Below are 19,850 nucleotides of genomic sequence, written 5' to 3'. Positions count from 1 at the left end.
TAAAGAAAAGTTTCACCATTTGCAGTTAAGAAAACAAAAAAGATTTAGCAACTATTAGCTGGACCGATAAATAACCATCTGGATTTACTGCAGCCGTGACGTCAGTGATGGAGCAGTGACACCTAGCTACCTTATTGCAGACAAGTTGGAGCAAACATCCAAACCATTTTCTGATGGTGAACTTATGAAAAAATGCTGAAGGCTGCAGAAGTCTTGTTCCCAAAAAGCAGTCGACCTTAAACATGAGTCTGTCAAGAATTACGACTCCAGATCCAACATCTCTGAGGAAACATGGGCAGCCATATGAAGGAATCCAGTCATTTATTGTATTTTCAGTCACTATCGATGAAAACACCAACATCACATATAACTGTGAATATTTACTGGATGTAATGAAGAGACTTTCACAATTGAGTTTTTTGAGTGGATGGACACAACAACAACTGATGACATAGTTAGCTCTCTAGTTACTGTGCTGGACGATGTTAGAGTGAACTGGTCACATGATGTAATTTTGGTCACGGTTGGCGCCCCATCAAAGGTCAGGAAGAAGGCAGATGTTGCCACATAATTCAGGCAGCAAACCAGGAAAAGATTCTTATAATAATGAATAATAATAATGGACATTTGATTGTGTTTGCACACTTGAATGACAGTAAATATGTTTCTGCACAGGATTTGAATCCTGATATTAACGGTCTGGTGAAGTTTCAGGAGAGAAAGGAGGTTAACTCCAAATTTTGAAGTTCACAAATGTTTGCAAGTTTAATTCAGTGTAATTTTGTCATTGTTTGGATGTTTATATTTTAGGCAGATGTTTCATTTTTTTCTGTAGCCCCTCTTGAATTTATTATCAGGATTGCTTCAGTGTCAGATTTAAAATATTCAGTCTGTATAAAATTGAATAAACCAATATTTTTTAAAGTGAAATTAATTTTATTTAAGATCCATCGGCCTCTGTGAATGAATGTTTAATAAGAAATGATTAGGATACCATGTTGGTTGAGGCATGTTTTCCAATTGAGTAAAAAAAACAAAAATAAAGCTGTTATTTTGCCTTTACGCTACTGGTCCGGCCCACTTGAGATCAGACGGGCTGCATGTGGCCCCCGAACCAAAATGAGTTTGACACCCCTGCCATAAACGGACAGAGAGGTGAAGTGAAGCCCATCAATCATCTTCCAAACCACTTCATCCTGTTCAGGGTCACAGGAGGCCGACCAGCCACTGTCGGACGAAGTCTTGGTAACCCTGGAAGGTCCAGCAGTCCATCCCAGTGCAAACAAAATCTCAATGATTTCGTTAGACTTCAAAGCAGAGGTCGATCGATTATCGACTTCAATATTTGTTATGAATTCTCTGTTCTGATTGGCTGCTCGGTGTGCATTAAAAAGTGATAATGAACACCTAAAAAAGTAGTTCCGGTCAGTAGCCAAAAGCTACGTTCACACTCCAGGCTGAAACGACGCAATTCCGAATTTTTTGCCCCTAAGCGGCCCAATTCCGATCTTTTCATGACAGTCTGAATGACACAGATCGGATCTTTTCAAATGCGACCCAGGCCCCGTGGGTTTGCCGTCCTGATTCCGAATTGTAGCCGTTCTTTTCAATTGCGACCGCCGTCTGACCGGCCAGGCGACTTGATTCCGAACCGTACGTCATCGACACGCAACAAACGTCATCATTTTGCGTTGAAGTAGGCGGGAACGAGAACGTAAACATCAACCATGGTGGACGATGCTGCTGAGACCCGTTAGTGGAAGGGAAGGGAGGTCACTGATTGGATTAATATTTGGGCTGATCGCTCTTTTCAAGCCAAACTCCAGGGCTCTTATCGCAACTGGGCGGTTTTTGAAAAAAATTCCAGCTAAATAGCAGAGCGTGGTGTTGAACCTTTCCCGCGATAACTTTTTTTTCTTTCTCCCCTTTGACCGTGCTCAAGCGCGGGGGACCCGAGGCGATCCTCCTCCTCCTCCCTGTTCTGATCCTTAGATTCTCCAGAACGGGTTGATAAAGAGTCCATAGCATTTATTTTGGGGGAAACCTTCTTTTATTACCGTCCTCCGTAACACACAACATGAATGCGCGCACACACTGCCCCCCCTTCTCTATCGCGGCACGCGCTTGCACACACACACGCGGGGGCGCGGCCCCAACACATACACATTCCTCTTCCACTACAGTGGGTACAGACGATCCCGACTCCATTGCCTTCTTAAAATGAGAAGATTGTAATTGTGCTGCTCCTTCGTGAAAATAAATTTAATATTACAAAAAGAGCTCCGCTTTTGACAACACTGTTGTTGACATCCATTGTTAACGTTTGCTCCGCAAACAACAAGTGACGTCGTTCACCGTTGAGTATTCTTCTGGCTTCTGCGCATGCGGGTCTCGTTTGGGTCGTGTCACGGTCACACTGGAGATCACAAAAGTTCGGATTTACTTGGAAATGTGAACGGTCTAGCAAATAATTCGAATTTTTTCAAAAAATCCGAATTGAGCATTAAGCCCTGCAGTGTGAACGTAGCCTAAATGTTCTGTATCACTGCGCCGGCTTCTTTAAAACAAACGTTAGCTTCATCATCTGGACAAAAACAAGCGGTAAGAGAAGAATTGATGCTTTATTCAACACATCATGATCATCAGCATAGACATCGCTTTCCTTTGCCGCTGCAGTCGAGGACGGCGCCGGCTGAGCCAGCAAAGGGGCGCGTAACAAATAGTCCGCTTTTTGTGAATAAAGTTTTCCAAACCGAGAAAATACCAAGAATAAAAAAAGTGGTTGAATATTTATTTCTTTTGTAAGTGACCATGGTCTAAGCGGGTTCATGGCATTCGAAGTGTGCATTATGGACACTGCGTCAGCCATTAAACCTTACGTATGTCGGTATGGGGACGGTTTTGAAAGGGTTATTTTGGCTTACATGCAGCTGTGCTGCTCGGTCTACTGCACCGTCTGCCCACGGCGCCAACCAGGGTTGTCACTGTTAACGCCTAAATGCAAATGTCTTAACACCGTTATTGAACAAATGAACGATTGTCCTTCCCGTGCTGAGAAGAAAGGTTTTAGAGGAATACTCAGAGATTGATGAATAGATCAGAATACCGTTTTGGGGATATTTTTGTGAAGAATTAACATTAATTTTCAAAGACAAAAATTCAGGAAAAATATACTGATACATAAAAATAAATAATTATATAAATAATGGATCCTCTCCCGTCGTAATTCCGCAGAGACTTTGAGCTCATCACACGCCTCTCAGTTTGCACAGCTGTGTTGCCGGTTTGTCATCCAGTAATTATGAATTTCTGTGTCTTCTGCTGCAGCTACGCATATATCTGCGTTACCTTTTCACCAGAACAGAGTTCCTCGTTTATTGCAGGAGTTACGTTCTAAATATAACAGTGATCAGTGAAATCCACGGAGAATGATTCCAGACGTTTATGGCAGTAAAACTCCTCACTGCATAAAAACACTTTTCTCACACAGACATGAAAATTTTCACACTTTTCTGTTTAAATTCTCAAACCTTCATAGAAATTAGATCCAGGATCTTAGAATGAAAACAAAGATCTGATCGATCAAAGATTTCTGATCTCCACATTTCTGTACAGGAGACACGGGACGGACTGAGGAGATTGATTGACAGGGTCTCCAGCCAATCAGGACAAAGAACAGGTGCGCTGTTTAAAAAAAGCAGCATAATCGCTCTAAAAGAACGAGCTAAACCGGGAAAGATGAACTGTGACGTAGAGAGGAAAGACTGTCTTCTGTTCTGTTTGACAGAGGTTTTAGAGGCTTTCAGGTTGGAGCCCAGACTGTAGGAGGGGGGAAGAAAATGTCACGTCTTGATCGTGTGGCCAGATAAAAACACAAACATGGGTCTCTGATATTGTTCAGTGGGCCGGACCAAACATGGAGGCGGGCCGGATCCAGCCTGCGGGCCGCAGTTTGCCCACCCCTGCTTTAGACGCAGTGATAACGTCTGCCTCCGCTCTAAATGTCATAAGTTCACGTGTGAGGCAGAAACATAAAAACTCCTCACTGCAGGAGAGTTTTTTTGCTCAGCTCGGTTTAATAAATGCTGTTTGGCTTTTGAAGGGAAACATTTGTGCACCTTGCTGTAAAGGTTTCCTGTCCTTTGTCTTGGTGTTGGGAGGGAAGTACCTGGAACATGGGATACGTGAGGAAGGTTTCCAGCATGCGACCCTCACAGGCGGCGTTGGACTCGTACTGCTTCAGCAGCTTGTCAAAGTCCCGGTTCTGCTTGCAGTTTGCCAGAACCTGAAGGCTGTACTGATGGTTCCTCACAAACTCCTGGTAAATGTTCAGCATGGGCAGCAGGATGTCGAAGAGGTCCGCTGAAGGAGAAAAGACAAACTCTGAAGAACAGCTGGTCATCTTCTCAGTCTGCTTTGTGTGAGCAGCAGATTTTATTTATTCTGTTCTATTTATGTTCCTCACAAATACAAAGTATTGAAAAACATGCTGCAGATGTTCTTAGAAACACCAGCATTAACAAAAACAGAGATGTAGATTTACAACGTTTCAAAAGTTGAGTGTAAAAACATCATTCTGCCTCACCCAGAACTAACGTTGGCCAGCTTGCAATCCGAGCCTTCAGCCCCTGGTGGAAGATCTCATGCAGAAACATGATGGTTTCACTGAGGAAGAAGAACGGCCGTCAGTTCAAACGCCGCCTTTGTGGCTCCTCGCTAGCAAGACCCACCTGATCCAGGTGATAGCCTGCAGGTAGGGCTGGAATAAGGAATCTAAATGTGTGTCAGGATAGCCTCACTGGTTAGTGCACTATAGGGCTTTCAGCGTTCTGTGTCCGTACCTAGGACTCCAAAATCCAGTGTTTGTTTGGTGGAAGTGTGTGAACAGTGTAGTGGATGTTCAAAACAAATACTTAAAAAAAAAACCTCAAAATAGAGTCAATAGGATAAACCGTTGCAACCGTTTTTTCGGGAGATGGATTATTGTTACTTCCCACAACAGAGATTTAGGGCCACTAAAAAGAAATCTCCAAAAATGTATGGAAAAAATGTGTAAATTTGGGAGATTCACTGGAAGTGAGCACACAGAGCAGCAAGTGAACGCAGCAGAGCAGACCCACTAAACTCAATGGAACAGCTGAGCTGAATGATTATTGATAACGTTCCAAATGTTTGGATGCTCATTTTTTTGATTTACGGTTTATCAATGTTTCATTTATTGATGGGTGGTTTGCGGGATCTCTTGATGAAGACGTCGGTGTCCCTGCAGACGTCCACTTCAATCCTTTCTTCCTCCATGAAAAACCAGATCTCTACATCTGTGTGACGCTTTCGTCTGAGGAGGAGCACTTTCTGGCATTTTCAACGTTCTAATGCTAATATAACAGACAACTTTAATTCCTCTTTATTGTTTTATGTTGCAACGGGACGTTTCATCTGGAGGAGGGGGCGTATAAACCACTGTTTACTCATTGGTGATCTGTGCATGACAGGTTCATGACGTAATGAGACAAACGGACTTCTGGGCGTGTGAATAAAAAGGAAAATAAAGTATTGGTCCTCTACACCCAACGTGTCTCTGAGCTCCTTATTTTACAGATGAAACTCCGCTTTACCGACACCGAACCCCAGAAAGACGGCTACACTGACAACAATCTGATTTTGAGTCGCCAAAAGGTTCAGAATTTCTTTTTTTAAACCTAGCCTGATATAAAGCTTCACAAATGGCTCCACATGTTTCATCTTCAAGCTAGGCTCCAATAAACAGACAAACAGACTTTGGTGCTTTTTCTCGTTAATTTATGACTTTATTCTGGTAATTTAACAGTTGTGACTTTTTTTCTCGTAAATTACGACTTTAAAAAAACCAACAGTTTGTTAACTGGCCCTAAAACCCCGCCGAAACCCTCCATTGTTATACTAAGGAAAATGTTTTTTTTTGTCTTTTTTTTTTTCTTATGGTAACCTGAGAGTTTAAAATCCCTAAACCACCAAATATTTTTATAAATACTTGGCTTTTTTCTTTCCAGGAATGAGGATGTGATTGACGGGGAACATCTGGACTCAACATCGTCTGTATTTTGTTATGAGAGCTCAAACTTAAGCAATGTAATGGATTTTTGATTGGCAGGTGGAGGGGCTCAACAAAACTTTAAACTTTGCCATTTTTGGAATGTTGTTGAGGTGGGCGGGGTTATTTTTGGTCAATGTGCCCGCCTCACTTCAGGCAACATTTTTGTCCGGCAGACGGTGACCTCGGAGAATTTGGTCCGCTGTATCAATCGTCTACGGACTGAACATGTGGAGATTTCACGGTTGAGATGTTTTACGTCATGTAAAGGCAACACCGTGTCCCGGAGGAAGTCTGGGATCACTTCCTGCTTTGTTTTTTGCAAGCGCATCATCTGTCTGCACCTGTTGAGGAAGATGCTGCTGACGTCGTCGTGGCTGATGGGAGGCTTCTTGGAACTGGCGGCCATGCGGAGCGGCCTGAGGAAGCAGTTGACCAGGATGGAGAGCTGGTGGACGTACTCCGCCTCTGCTTCCACCATGGTGAACACAATCTGGTTCCTCTTCCTCATGCTCTCTGCGTGAGGAGAGCAGATGTAGTCCTGGACGATGATCTTCCACTTCCTCCGGCAGATCCAACCACGCATGAAACTTTGCACCTGCGGGGGGAACAGAGCACTCCATGTCCAATCACACCTCCCCCCACAGAACCCCAAGTGATGAAGACCCCTCACCTTCTTGATCTTTTTGATGTCGGGGTCTTCCTCCTCTTGGTTGTTCTGGTAAGGCAGCATGCGCTCCTTCGTCTTGTTCAACACTACAATCTGCCAGAACAACAGTCTCCATGAAGTATTAATGAGGTTGTCTGGAGGTCACAAATGGCTTTTGGAATCACTGGAGCCCTGCTGTGGTTTCAGGTTTGTAGGTGCTTTCCCGTGCACATGCACGTGCACACAGCTGTATGTGAACTTAAGCATGCAGGCACACGCAGATGTGGGTGCAGTCATGCATACCTCCGCTTTGAGCCTCTCGATCTCCGTGTCCTGGTCCTCCAGCTGAGTGCGAAGCTGATTGGCTGCGATCTTTTCCGTCTCCAGGATCTGGACCAGGTGGATGTACTTCTGCATGAGGATCTCACGCTCGATGATGATGTCGGAGTAACTGATGGGGAGAGGACAGGTGCTCAGCGAAAAGCGAGGTTTCCACTAGCGTGACAGGCTGACCTGACAAACGCAGCTGACACGAGATGGAAAGTGATGTTTTGAGGCATTTTCTGCTCATTTCAAAGGTCAAACAAGTGGCAGAAACGCAGAGAAGAGAAAGAGGTCGCGCTGAGAGATCAAGTCTGTGATGTAACCGGTGTGGAGATTCAGCAGCAGCGTGACCTAAATGTGAACCGCTGCGAAAGGAGAGCGTCCGCACGCGCTCAGACGTGCTCTCTGTGTGAAATGTGCATGAGCACAAAGCGCTGAGATCCTCTTCAGAAACTATTAAAGCTTTCCTTTTTTGATGAGAAAAACACAAAATTGCTGCGTTAATTGAAAGAATTTCTGTTTCAGCCTTAAGTTGAGTTTTTAAAAATTGCTTTTAAATGAATGTGAAGCTATGATGTGCTCTGTATTTGGTCATTAAAATGTGGAAAAATGTTCAAAGTGTGAACGAAGATGTTTGTAGAAAGCCTCTCCTCTAGTTTATTAAACTGAACGTTTATTAAACTTAAACCTGCCTTTAACAGTGTGTGGACAGACAAGGGGGGGGGCTTGGGGATTGATGAAGACAAATCACGGCATCAGCGAGACTAACGATGAAAAGTTGACGGCGTCCGTTTGATCTGCAGCCAAAACTTTCCTGAACTCCTCCAAATATCAGATTACTGTGAGTCCAGCATGAGGAACAACCTGATGGGCTTAATTCCAGCAGTCCAACCATCCCTGAACATTTACACTTAAGGTGTAGCAATGGGAGTCTGACAGACAGGACATCCGTTTGGAAGAACCTTTGAACCTCCTAAAGTCTTCGTCCCAACTGTCTTCACGGCTGCAGCCTGAATGTTAATAAATTAGCCAATCAGGGTGTCGTTTGTGTGGACATCCCAAGGGCACTAACACACGTGGACACAACTGTTGGTACCCTTCAATTGATAAAAGAAAAACTCACAATGGGCAGAAATAACTTCAATCTGACAAAAATAATAAATAAAAAATTCCATGAAATGTAACCAATGGAGATCAGATAACCATGCTTTATGCATATGTGTAACGGAAACGCAGCATGTGAAAAACACTGCCTCTGTATTTCAGTTTAGTTTGCTCGATCATTTTTAATGTGGAAGATGACACAACCAATGCCTTTGTAGGAATCTAAAATAAGTGTTTATTTGAAATAGGTGCATTTGAATGATGCCTTTTTCCTTTGGTACCTGGCCTGTTGGATGCATTCCACCCACTCGTTACAATCCGACTCCTCATCCGTCCGCAGCTCCAGAGGTTTTTGTCCATCGTGGCCAAAAATGACCAGGAAGTAGTGCTGCATTAGAAAAAAAACAAACATTTCCAGTTGAAGTGTGACCGTTGGGTTGTGGACAACATGAACAGATGACATGAGAAAGATTAAAATCAATAGTCGTACAAATCCCTTTGTTTGTAATGCATGAAACGTGACAACATTTAGGCAACACAAGGTGTATTCACCAGAGAAATCCTTTTAAAGGCAATACGATAGCTTAATTGACATCAACATGGTACCAAGAAATTCTCACACCAACAATGTATTTGCAGGGTGGTATCTATTTACTAAACTACCCCCGTGTTGTTGGATTGACATGCAATACACCAGAGGAAGATGGAATCCAGAAACTACAACCAAGAAACACGAATAAAAACCATGAAATTCAACTAAAGCTCAACTAGGAAAACAAAGATTCACCGTGAGAACTTGACAGTGAAAACCAGGAGAACACAGACCCATCTGAGTGATTTCAGTGCAGCAGCATAATGACACGGATGAGTGGAGGTAGAGTTATGATGAGTATACAAATACTTGGATAGTCGCAAGCAAATATCTGTGACGTCCGAGATCGCCGATTCACAATCTTTATAAATATAGGAAAATATAGTGAAAAAAATAACTAAACAAACCAAATGTCCATTACTGGAAGGAATTCAATCTTCAAAGTAAAGTGTCAGTGAAAGGTCTCATTTTCAAAGTAAAAGTATCAAGTGTGTTTTTCGTGAAGGAAAAAAATTCCGACTTCAGTTCAACTTACTAAAATAAGTGATGAAAAACTGATTTTTTTTTTAAAATATAGTCAACAAATATAAAGAATCAATTATGTAAAGTTATATAGCCCAAATTTACAACGATAGTTTTCTCGACTGGCTTCATAACGGTAATTGTATAACAACAGGAAGAATATAAAAGGCAATTATTAAACTAAACTAAACTGGGCATCCGTGCACTGAGAACCTCCTTCTCAGGAAGGAAAAAAACTCTGATAAAAAACAGATTCCAAAAAAAAAAATTAGGAATGTTTTTGTACCAAGTCATGTGACTGTATGCTAGCACGCTGAAGAAGCCGTACCGGAACCCACCTGTACAATGTTCATTTAAAGTATGGGAGTTTTTATTGGTATTTCCACTAGTAGGTTAGGTTGTAATGAGTATCAGAATATTTGGAAATTAAAGATCTCTTCCCGAAAATTCAAGCCCAAATATTGGTATAAATCTAGTACAGTGCAGTAAAAATACACTCTTCAGTCAATGTAGTTAAAATGCAGAATGTTGTTTGAATGCAAGTATATAAACTAAATTCAAAGAATGCGCTACTTTGTCACAAAGTAAATAAAACTTCAGAGTAAAGTTTCGGTGAAGGTTCTTATTTTCAAAGTAAAGCTATTGAGTGCGTTTTGCATTGATGAAAGAAGTTATGAGAAAAAGAATGTTGTTTTAAAAATATTTAAAAAAAATGGATAAATCCATTAGAATAAAAACATTTGAGTAAAAATATGATACGAATTTAAGAATATTAAAAAACTTTTCTGATCAACTTCCTCTAAAATAAAGTTGATAAAACATGTTTTCTGTTAGAAACACTGTTGTCAGTATAGATGAAAGGACTAAGGGTTTTCTAGTTGTTCCATTTCTAATAAGGTGTGTCTTCGTTTACTATCATCTGGAACGGTAGCTCAACTTTGGTGATGTAAACTGCAAAGCATTTTCAGGATTTGTTGTTAAATGATGCAAAACAACAGTGACGTTGAGGTTTTGTTTCCTGCTGAAGTTAACCAGGAAGTTGACAGAAAAACTTTGAATGTGACATTGTTTAAAGTGATAAATACAATTTTTTTTCTTTTTAAATTTTGTGTTTTTATCCATTTTGTGGATTCTGAGCTCTTATTCAAAATAAAGAAAATTGATGGTGAATAAATACAGATTATTTTATTACATTTCATTCATACAACAATCTTTAAAACTGTCTTTGATTGGACAATTGTTGGATTGTCCTATAAATCAGTACGCCACCTAAGGAATGATCCACTGCCATACCTGGAGGGGAGTGTTTTTTGTTTTTTTTTTCCAAATGTGTCTATACCTGTACCTAAAAAATACATTATTATTTTTTTAAAAACTGCTCTGCTTTGAGGCTGCCGCACAGAGACATCGGGCTGTATAGTAATGATGTAATGATAAGCGGGTGAAAAACACTTGCTAGCGTGCGCTTGCTACAAACCAGAGAGGCTTAAGGGCTTGTCTCAGTGTGTTGGTGTGTGTGTGTGTGCATGTGTGTGTGCATGTGTGTTAGGGCAGTGAGGGTTTACATAACATGAAGGCTTGTACAGCTTTGCTAATGCGGCTTCCCCGGTTGCGAGCCCGCTTTAAGCTGGAGGATAACAGTGAGTGAGACGGACAGACAGTGGAGGGAGATTTAAGCGGACCTGGATCCAGCATCACAACGAACCGTCATACAACACTTTGTCACGCTCAGACACAAGCATGGCGGCAAAGAAATGACCTCCAGAAAGACCTGGACAAGTTGGATTGAGTGATAATGTCGGTGATATATACAGTCATGTGAAAAAGTTTGCTTTTTTTTTCATGAAAACATCAGGAAACCATATGGTCTAGAAATACAATTTAAGATGAAACTCAAAACATTTTAATAACAGTCAAAAAAACCTTTGATGGCCTTTTTGACATCTGTCAGCCCCCTTGAATCTTGCTCCAGGCCTCTTCTGTCACAGCTCGATTTCGATATATTATAGACTTGGAGAGTTTCCGTACAAACCGCAATTATTAAATAGAAGGAGCTGCATTGCCAGATGAATATGAAGGGTTGAATGCTACATTACTAAATGAAAATGAAACTTAAAGGATAATTACTGGCGAGAAAGAAAGAAAGAAATGATCAAAGTTGACCATAAATAAGTTGAAAGCAACACAATAACAAAAAATATGTTTGTGAAAAATGCAAGCACCGGGCATCGAACCAGCAAAGTCATGCCATGACACCACCAACCAGGTACAGTAGACGGGTCATATAATCGACATAATCCTGAAGTATCTTCACAAGTTCAAAGATCTAAAGGACCAAAAGTCATAGCTGGAAAAAGCTGAAAGAGCTGAACATTTGAATAGTTGAATGGTTGAATTAGATCAAAAATTGTAGGAGGAGTTAAGCAGCAGAAAATGGAGGAAGATACTAGAATAAAGAGAGAGAAATAGGGAAACAATGGGTTGAATACTTTATAGCATTCAACCAATTTCTCCCTCCGTGTTTTGAAAGGATGCAACCCAAACGTCACTACCAAATGTGAGTCCCTGATTGGCCAAAGTTCAACTGGTTTAACTTTTGACACGAGCACAATCGCCACACGTTTTGTGCGTAGATCCTGAAAATTGACTTTTAAAATTGTGTAGCGGCGCATGCTCGTGAGAGTTCTGAACACTGAAGCCCAAAAGGAGCATATTCGTCCGTTTACATAGACTTTTTATTGAAAGTGGTCACTCGAACCCGCATTTCCTGGCCTGCTGTGAGCAAAGCATCACAAAAACACATCTGATCCAGCTAAACAACAACAGGTAAATCGAAGAAACAGAAGGTAGTTGTTCCTCAACAGACCCTCTGCCCCTTTCTACGGCCCTCCACGGACCCAGACAACCCAAAAACCAGCAGCACCCGTACAGGCAACCCTTTTATGGGTGCATGTGACTAAGGCTTGAGCAGCAGTTCCTAGAGAGTTAACCCTGGCCCGGTTGCTGTGGATTACCTGGATCAGGTGTGTTCAGTCAGTCGTACTCTGGAATCCAGGTAATCAGGTGAAACTGGGGAGGAGGGGACTGCAAGATGAGCAGGGCAGTAGACCCCGAGGACTGCAGGTTAGTTTAGCCAGCAGAAGTCCATAGAAGAGTAGTTCCCAGCAGCAGCAGAGGTTGCAGTGAGGTGCGTTTGTGTTGACTTGGTAATTCAGACTGTGGCTGCAGGCAAACAGGCCCAGCAAAGATGCTATTCTTAGTAGAGAACAGCAGCCTCCCGAAGCAGGGCCGCGTGCGCGACCAGCTCAGGAAAACGCCGGAAGAACAGCGTGTCCAAGTGCAGGATCAAAGGTCAACATAAATTCACATTTGAATGCCACAAAAATCATATCGTTAGTGTTCAGTGAAGACACCAGGCTTTAACGAACCCGCTCTACAGTCACATGCAACTAACTTGAAGCAAACCAATTAAATGGAAGCACCAGCTGATACAAGAATAGGATTCATATTTTTTCCTTCATCTATCGTGGGAGTTATGTTCTAAAAATAACCCACAAAATCAAAAAAAAAAACCTGTGTTGTTTTCTAGGACATAGTTTCTGCAGAGCGGCAGGACATCAATGGCACAGAGCAACCCCGCCCCCTTTCTCCTCCCCGTTACTCAGAGCCATCTGTTTTACACACCCTCCCAGTAGCTTACAGCCCCTCACACCCCCAACCTAACATTGGCAGTGCAACAAAAATGGCAGCAACATCGTTGCTGTCCACTCCTACAGTTCAGATCCAGCTTCCGGCTCAGACCAGGACAACACAGACGTTCATGGATCTATTTGTCTTCAGGTGGATGCATCAGAATGGAGCGGAGTTGGGAGCTTGTGGCTCCGCCCCCTCACAAATATGATCTTTTTCAAACTGAATTTTTCCACAACGATTTCAATAAAGAAATACTCAGAAATGATATTTTTGTCTTAATTTTCTAAATATACGTCCTCTATCATCAAAAAATGCTAGAAGAACACGTTAACACCATGTTGGTTGGAGCGGGTCTTTAATGCCATTAGATGTGTCTAGTAAATTAATCATTTTTAGTTTGTAGAGGGTTTTTTTAAGTTTACTTATATTTATTGACAAACTTCTTAATCCTTTAAACCTGGCTTCTGCAGGACAGACCTGAACTTCTGTTTAAGCTTTAGCTGTCACTGTCATCTATTTCCAATATCATATATAGAAATAGGATTAAGACAGAAACAACAGTTGAAAAAAAAACATTTGTATGGAAAAATGTTTTTTCATTTCCGCATGTTAGAAATATTTAAATTATCTACAAACAAATTAATCCTTAAAAAAGTTAATCATTTTCCAACTATAATAAATTAAAAGAATTTCAACTAAATGTGTTAAAATTAATAAAATTGGAATGATTTCTTTTAGGTAAATTGCATTGACATTTTGAAAATTTTCAGTTAGATTTGCTTAGAGATTTACTGTTTCACCTGTTTTTTGCAGAACCCTCAATTTTAAAGAGTTTTTTTTTTAGCGGAAAATATAATTTTTCATTAAAAAGAGCATTTTTCTGATGTGATCATCCATAAATCAGGGTGCCTTGAGTTTGATGGAGATCCATTTTATCTTTTTTGCAAAACTTTTATTTTTAGGACTTCAGGTTCCAAATGTCAGTTGTTTTAAAAAGCACCGGGAGGATTAAGATGATGTAAATCTCAAGTCTTTGATAAATCTTTAAAACGGCATTAGCATTTAAAAGATAAACACTTTCTCATTAAAAATCTGAAAACACTTTAAAAACATACAACACATCATATTAACCCTTTCCTCTGGTTATAAACACATCATCATTAATGATAGATGTCCATCAATATTCCAAAAGTATTAATTTAGTGGGATTTTTAACTTCCAGTTTAGTATTTTTTAGTATTCTTAGTGGGTACTTTGCTGACATTTGAGCAAAATAATGAAGTTTTTAGAAATATTCTCAGCTCTAAACGTCTTCTAGTTCAGTTATTTTAGATTTTAACCTTTTTCTGATAAAACACCAAATGATAACTTTACCAGGTGTTTCTCACCTGTACACATTTATAATGAACATGCAAAGTATGCAGTGCTTCTGTGTCACAGCAGTGAGCTCATTAAGATTCATTGTCTTGCTCAAGGACACTTTGACATAAGGCAGAGCTGAATAATCCAACCATTAATATTCTGACAGGAAGATGACCTTCGTACCAACTGAGCCACGCCGCAGAGAAATCTGCCACAACGATGTTTCAATCAGAGAGACAAAGGAAGCAGGAAAACAGAAAATATTTTCCCCAAGTTTGTAGCCAAACGAAGGATTATGTGTTTTACAGACAGACGGTAGAAAGGCTAATGTCAGATTAGGTATGACGCAGTATTTTGTTTGAACAATTGATCTGCTTTAGTGACACATTACCATCTGAATCCAACATCGGTCCGTTCAGACACCAGATCTGATTTGGTTCTGCATTATTAACATTTTGGAGTCTTTTAGAGTCAGAATTATCTATCGTGTGGGGCACGTCTTTAAGAGTCTATCAGGAATCTCAACATTTCAAAGAGCGGGTATCTGGAAGAGGAAATCCCACCTTAAGCCTTAGTCACACGCCCCAGTACGGAGGGTTGACCCGTACGACTCCTGCAGGATTTTGGGTTGTCCATGGAGGGTCTGTGGATGACGCTACGTTCAAACAGCCACTGCCAACGAAGTCTATGAAGAAGCACGTCAAGTCTATGTAAACACAAACTACTCTGTCTAATTTCCTAATTTCTAATGCTACATACATACCAGACTTGTGATGCGTGTTTTAGAAATCATTTCAGCATACAGTGTTCACACTGGATTGCTGCTACCCAATACTAGCGCCTGTACTCACAGATGTGAGAGGTTTGGTGTGAAATGTCGAAGGGATGAAAATCTGACAACTGTTGCTCCAGGCTTTTTCTTTTTTTAACAGATTTATTCTGACATCTGAAAGACTTGGTGTCAGAATTCCAGCCAGGTACAAACCAGGATTGTTAATTTGCCCTTTGTGATCACTCCTCAAGCGGTCGGTACTTCAGTGAAGACTTTTTGTTGAAGCGGTCGCTTGAACCCGCGTTTCTGAGCCCGGTGTGAATATAGCGTGTGGACAGCACCAACGGACTCCTCACTCCACACAGAGCTGGAACAGTCTCGCTTACTTCACCCTTATTAGTGTTCACTGTGTCGCCTGCAGCATGCCCATAGAAACATGCATGAACACTTTTGCTCTGCGGTTCACTGAGAGGGTCTAAGATCTTGGCATTTCATGCAGGTCATGTGTGTCACATACAGGTTTGACCAGTTTTTACCCGCAGCAGGGTACCCAAAGCCCAAAAAAAAAGCTATTTTTATTATTTCAGACTACTGTCATAACAAAAAACTGTCTTGGATATAATTGAAACTAAAACTCTGTTTACGTGTTCGTCTCATGTGATAAACACGCTGATCAAAGATGCAGGTTCCTGGATAAAAGAAGCTGCAGCCAGATAGAGAAGAGCGGACTTGAAAAGAGAAGGAGAAAGCTTTGATGTCCTCTGATGATTTATAGGACTTGAATGTTTCATCATCCGAACCTTGGGCATCAGATTCAGCCCGGTGTCAGCGGCACAGAGTGGCTTTCGTTCGGCAAAGATCAGACAATAATGGTTTGTGTCAGAAATCCTCCTCTGGCTTCACTGCAGGGCAGGAGCTCTGCGGCGCTGACCATCACATGTCAAAGCGAGGTCCAGAGGTCAACTGGAGGCTCTACTGAAGACAGGAGCTAGACGCTCTTTAATGCTTACAATGAACAAGAGAACCGCTGAGACCCAAAGGAGTTCATATCACATTCATTTTCTAAAAAAGAATACACAGAATTAAGATCTAGACTCTGTTATGCATTTATTTACATTTAATTCTAATAATACAACTTAAGTAAGGCTTATAAATAAGTACTAGATGAATTCAGAATGATCCAAACCTTAAAACATCTCAGATTAGATTAAAAAAATAATCTATCCTTACTATCTGTTGTGTTCATGAAAACCATAGTTTAAGGAGTTTTACTTCAACATCACTGATAGGTCGTCTTCAGGCCTGCTGTAACACCAACCTACAGTCACCTACAACCAATCTGAGAACATGAATTACCATCATTTATACTTTCCTCTGGATAACAGGCATTTTTGAATTAAATGTCACCTTTCTCTGCTCAAACTTGTCTTAAATATTGATCATAAGCTGCTTCTACCTGAATATGCTGGTGTCCAAATGTGTGTTTTTTAGCTTAAGTGTCAGAAATCTTACAGAGAGCTTAAACTGAAAAGATTACAAACGAGTGAAGAGATACCTTTTAGTACTAATTTGTGTTAAGTTATTGTGTGAAAAAGAACTAAGAACTCTGCAGAATCATAAACCTTTCCTACAAACGTTTGTTGATTTTATTAAAACAGACAAATAAGAGTGCATTTCTGAGACCCTTAGACCTGCTTTTTGATAACTCTGGTAGATGTGGAGCGTGGCAGGGATGTCCCGTCTGGGTTCCTGTTCTACTGTCACTAAAACTCACACAACTGGCGCTTAAAGTCTTAAGCCCCAGCAGGCAGGCGGGCAGGCGGCCCCCTGTAGCTCCGATTCTAGCCTGTCACACTGCAGAGGAGACAATGTGACAGCCTGAACTTTTGTATGTGAGGAAAAACACAGTTTCTCATGTGTGACATGGATTTGTTTTGGATTCTTAGTTAAATATTTGACTTAAGTTTTTATTTTTGAAACATTTTCCCCTTTCGGCCTCATATTTAGTTCCTTGAGAGTTTTCCACTGTGGTTTAATAGGGTTCAACTAAATGAACTGTTTCATGAAAGGACAAACAAAGACATCAACCAACAGATTTTCAACCTAAACTCCCAACAAAATCCTGTTCAGGTTGTGTTCAGAAACAGGTGGCCACATGTAAAATGAAGATTATGGAATTCAGTCTGTTTGAATTATGCTGACAGTTTTTAAAGCCGTATAATGACAATAATACATATTTTAACTTCTGCTTTCCTTTACAGAGTTAAACAAAAAGACAACAGAACATCCCACCTTCATATTTACCAAAAACCAATTTAGCACAAAGCAAAACCAAGATCCCCTTTGGTTCCAAATAAAAAGGAATCTAATCCTGATCAAGGCTTACAGTTTACTTCAGTTCAACTCGAGGGAAAAAGGGGAGTTGAGGGCAAGCAATCCAAGAAGACTTTAAGTGGGTTTTCTTATAGCATCTCAGTTTCGGCGCTCAGTCACTGTTATAAATGATCAGTGAGCAAAACAAACAAGCAGATCAAAAAGAGAGTAAATAATCCAGCCGTAGTTGGTGAGATTTAGGTCCAGGAGAATCAAAGCACAATATTTACATGCTGTCAGTAAGGAGCCAGTACTCACACCGTACTAACGACTGGTGTGACAGAAGGACGTCGTACAACACCCTACAATAGCTCATAAGAGCGTGTAACTTCGATTAGCCTGACGAATACGTCATAATACTCCTACTGACGGTACAACAATGGTACGTTCCATTTTCATGACGACCCTTGCGATGGGCATACGGGCCCTTAAGATGCAGCCCCTCATGTTTATGATGCTCCACGGACAACCCAAAAACCCACAGAACCCATACGGGCCATGTGACTAAGGCTTTAGGTGTGTGGCGTCAGTACCTTAAGGGTTACTGCCTTGTCTATGACAGCAGTTCATGCTGCCTGATGGTTGGAGCAGCAGCTGAGCTTCTAGTTGGATGTAAAGATAGCGACAGAGGCTGCAACTTAAAGATGACACTTTACTGTGAGAAAAGTCAGCTGACCTACTCAAGCTGATGAAGGTGCATTGGTGTATTTAGTGCAAATTCTACAATACATACACTACATTTAAACTTCAAGGGATGCACAAAATTACTTATTTAATGCAGTTACATGCCCTATAAAATCAGATACCAATCAATACCACTATTCTGAAAATATTGTCATGCATTCCTGAATGGAACCTGTTGATTGTTGTCCTTTGTTTTGGATTAAAATCTACAAAAATGATAACACCTTTTCTTTTTCTTCATGCTTTGATCACACATGACACCTGAAACCTTCTGCCACCGGTTCCAACGTCCTTGCACACACTTCTCCACCTCCTCCAAAACTCTCCATTGGTCTATGCTGTTCTCCCCAAGTCCTTAAAGTCCTCCACCTTCTCCACCTCTGCTCCTGTACCTCCCCGTTTCTCTTGAGTTTTTCTCATTTACACACAGATACTTGTATTTCTGCAGCTGACCTTCATTCCCTCTGCTTTTCAGATCAAACCTCCACTTCTCTAGATGTTCCTCCACCTGCTTCTTGTCTTCATACAGATCACGGTGTCATCTGCAAACATCAGAGATTCCTGTCTAACCTCATCTGTCCATCTTTAAATCACCACAGCAAACAAGAAGGAGCTCAAAGCTGACCCTTGGTGCATTCCTACCACCACCTTCAACTCCTCTGTCACACCCACAGAACATCTCAGTACTGTCCTCCAGCTTGTATCCATTTCCTGATCAACTCCAACGTTCTTCTGTCACTCCAGACTTCCTCATCCAAGCCAAAGCTCTTCTCTGGATACTGTCATATGTCCATACAGACACAATGCAGCTTCTTCTGACCTTCTCTGTTCTTCTCCAGCAGCATCCTCATAGCAAATGTTCTATTTGTGGTTCTCTTTCTCTGAATGAAACCATAATGTTAACAAATGTTCTCCTCTGACTTCAGTCTATCTTCCTCTACTCTTTACGATGACTTCATTGTGTGATGCATCAGCTTTTATCTCTGTAGTTTCCATAGCTCTCCATTTCTACCTTCTATATCAAAAAGGGAACCACAACACTTATCCTCCAAAACTACATTTGAACAAGATGTAATCAATTTGTGTGCTCCTCCCTCCACTCTTATGTGTCTCCACGGGCTCCTGTCTTTTCTGGAAAAATGTCTTCCCCACTCTCAATTCTATTCTTTTGACATAGTCCACCATCATCTGTCCTCCTGCATTCCTGTCTTGAGTACCAAACTTATCCACCACGTCCTCATCCTCTCTTTTCCTCACCTGAGTCTGTTGAAGTCTGACCACTTGGGATGCCCGGATTACCTCCAGATTACCCCTGGTTTTTGCATAATCTACAGAAGTCCAGACCAATTGTTTTTTGTTCATTTTGATGTTCAGTTTACAACTTTTTCAAATGTTTCCAGTAGCTGATCAGTTACAATCCTTTTATCTTTAAAGTTTGTTTGGACCAAACTCATTTTTCATATTCAAGCATCTTTACCGGAAAAGGCGAGATTAAAGTCTTGCTCAAGGGCACCAAGGTGAGGTAACTGAAGTGGGGCAAAAACTGCAGGGCATCTACAGGTATATCCACCCAGGTCAACTTTGACCTTAAACCAGCTACCCTTCATTTGGAGGTCAATGTGGTTCCTACTATATGTGGCACTATTGAATCATAAAAGCTCTTTACAATCTTTTAACTAATTTAACATTTATCAGTAACTTAGAA

At 41.1% G+C, this 19,850-nt stretch overlaps 1 protein-coding gene across 8 annotated transcripts in view; it reads right to left on the bottom strand.

Moving 5' to 3' along the window:
- The window catches only part of LOC101157792 (ras-specific guanine nucleotide-releasing factor 2), a 53,634-nt gene that overhangs the window by 17,792 nt on the left and 15,992 nt on the right, over positions 1-19,850 (bottom strand). For all 8 annotated transcript variants that reach the window (XM_023960387.1, XM_023960386.1, XM_023960388.1 and 5 more), the window contains 6 exons: positions 8,429-8,535; positions 7,023-7,170; positions 6,744-6,833; positions 6,415-6,668; positions 4,586-4,665; positions 4,169-4,362 (listed from right to left, as the gene is read on the bottom strand). In XM_023960387.1, the coding sequence (XP_023816155.1) occupies positions 4,169-4,362; positions 4,586-4,665; positions 6,415-6,668; positions 6,744-6,833; positions 7,023-7,136 (732 nt within the window). In that variant the 5' untranslated portion in view covers positions 7,137-7,170; positions 8,429-8,535. The remainder of the gene's footprint in view (positions 1-4,168; positions 4,363-4,585; positions 4,666-6,414; positions 6,669-6,743; positions 6,834-7,022; positions 7,171-8,428; positions 8,536-19,850) is intronic.

The sequence above is a fragment of the Oryzias latipes genome, chromosome 12 (genome assembly GCF_002234675.1).
Source record: "Oryzias latipes chromosome 12, ASM223467v1".
NCBI classification, from domain to species: Eukaryota; Metazoa; Chordata; class Actinopteri; order Beloniformes; family Adrianichthyidae; genus Oryzias; species Oryzias latipes.
The sequence above is the reverse complement of the archived record's forward strand: the minus strand, read 5'-3'. Positions and strand labels throughout refer to the sequence as shown.